General features: G+C 43.7%; 1 protein-coding gene across 1 annotated transcript; it reads left to right on the top strand.

Moving 5' to 3' along the window:
- Nucleotides 1-401: 401 nt before the first annotated feature.
- LOC115068039 (E3 ubiquitin-protein ligase UBR2-like) lies at nt 402-769 on the top strand. The gene is made up of 2 exons (XM_029557452.1): nt 402-547; nt 635-769. Exons 1-2 carry the CDS (start codon nt 414-416, stop codon nt 738-740), a joined length of 240 nt encoding a protein of 79 aa, XP_029413312.1. The 5' UTR covers nt 402-413; the 3' UTR covers nt 741-769.
- Nucleotides 770-1,349: the final 580 nt, after the last annotated feature.

Here is a 1,349-nt window from a genome sequence, read left to right as displayed (position 1 = left end):
TCCTCCATACACATGGCAATTGGAGTAAGTTTTGTTATCGATGGGGGGCTGGAGAAATGATTCTGCTGTTAAGAGTAATTGTTGCTCTTGAAGTGAACTCAGGTTCAGGTCCTAGCATCCATGCGTGGCTCATAACCACCCATAACTCCATTCCAGGGGATCTGATCCCTTCTTCTGGTCTCTACAGTCATCAGACATGCACATGGTGAACATATATGCATGCAGACAAGACTCATAACTGAAAATCTTTAGAAATAGCTATTAATACACTTAATACACTATATTTGTGTTGAAAACATTTAAGCTACAAGTGCTTAAAACTCTTCCTGGTTTCTGAGTAAACAGACTTTGATTAGCAGGCATTCTGACGTATTTCGTTTTAGGCTCGAATGCGCATCACAGAAGAGAACCTAATGACCATCATCATTAAGACTTTCATGGACCATTTGAAGCAACAAGATGCCCAGGGCAGATTTCAGTTTGAACGCTACACTGCTTTACAAGCCTTCAAGTTTAGGAGAGTTCAGAGCCTTATTTTAGATCTCAAGTAAGTGTTTCCTTCATTTTGAAACAAGTCCAGCTTGTAAAATGTCAGTGTTTCTGTGCTCATCACCACTTTCATCTTTCTGTGTAGGTATGTGCTGATTAGCAAACCAACTGAATGGTCAGATGAGCTGAGGCAGAAGTTCTTAGAAGGGTTTGACGCCTTTTTGGAATTACTAAAATGCATGCAGGTATGAGGAAATTGACATGCTTTAATTTCTTAAAAATTTAGTGTATAGCTGGGCATGGTGGCGCACGCCTGTAATCCCAGCACTCGGGAAGCAGAGGCAGGCGGACCTCTGTGAGTTCGCGGCCACCCTGGTCTACAAAGTGAGTTCCAGGCCAGCTGGGGCTACAGGGAGACCCTGTCTCAAAAAGACAAAAAAAAAAAAAAATTCAGTGTGTGTTGTTGTTCATTGAACAAACACATTTCTCTGTGCCTTTTTTCCCCTCCCCATCTTGGGTACATTTCCAAAAGATCCATTTGGATCAAGAAATTTAGGCCAGTAGTGGCACACCCTTAATCCCAGCAGAGGCAGAGCAAGAGGACCCCATGAGAGACCCTGTCTGAGGGAGAGAGGGAGGGGGGTTTGAGGCTCCTTAGGTGTACGTTAAATGAGTTTCTAGCAAAAGATGTTTTCTGATGGGCTGAGGAGATGGCTCAGCATGTAAAAGGCCTTGCTGCACAAGATGGCCTGAGTTCAATCCACAGAGCCCACAGTGGAAGGAGAAAACTGACTCCTAGAAACTGTCCTTGCACACACACACACTTGCATCATACAGATGTACACACACATACACACAAC

The sequence above is a fragment of the Nannospalax galili genome, unplaced genomic scaffold, assembly GCF_000622305.1.
Source record: "Nannospalax galili isolate Female #2095 unplaced genomic scaffold, S.galili_v1.0 scaffold14968, whole genome shotgun sequence".
NCBI classification, from domain to species: Eukaryota; Metazoa; Chordata; class Mammalia; order Rodentia; family Spalacidae; genus Nannospalax; species Nannospalax galili.
The sequence above is the reverse complement of the archived record's forward strand: the minus strand, read 5'-3'. Positions and strand labels throughout refer to the sequence as shown.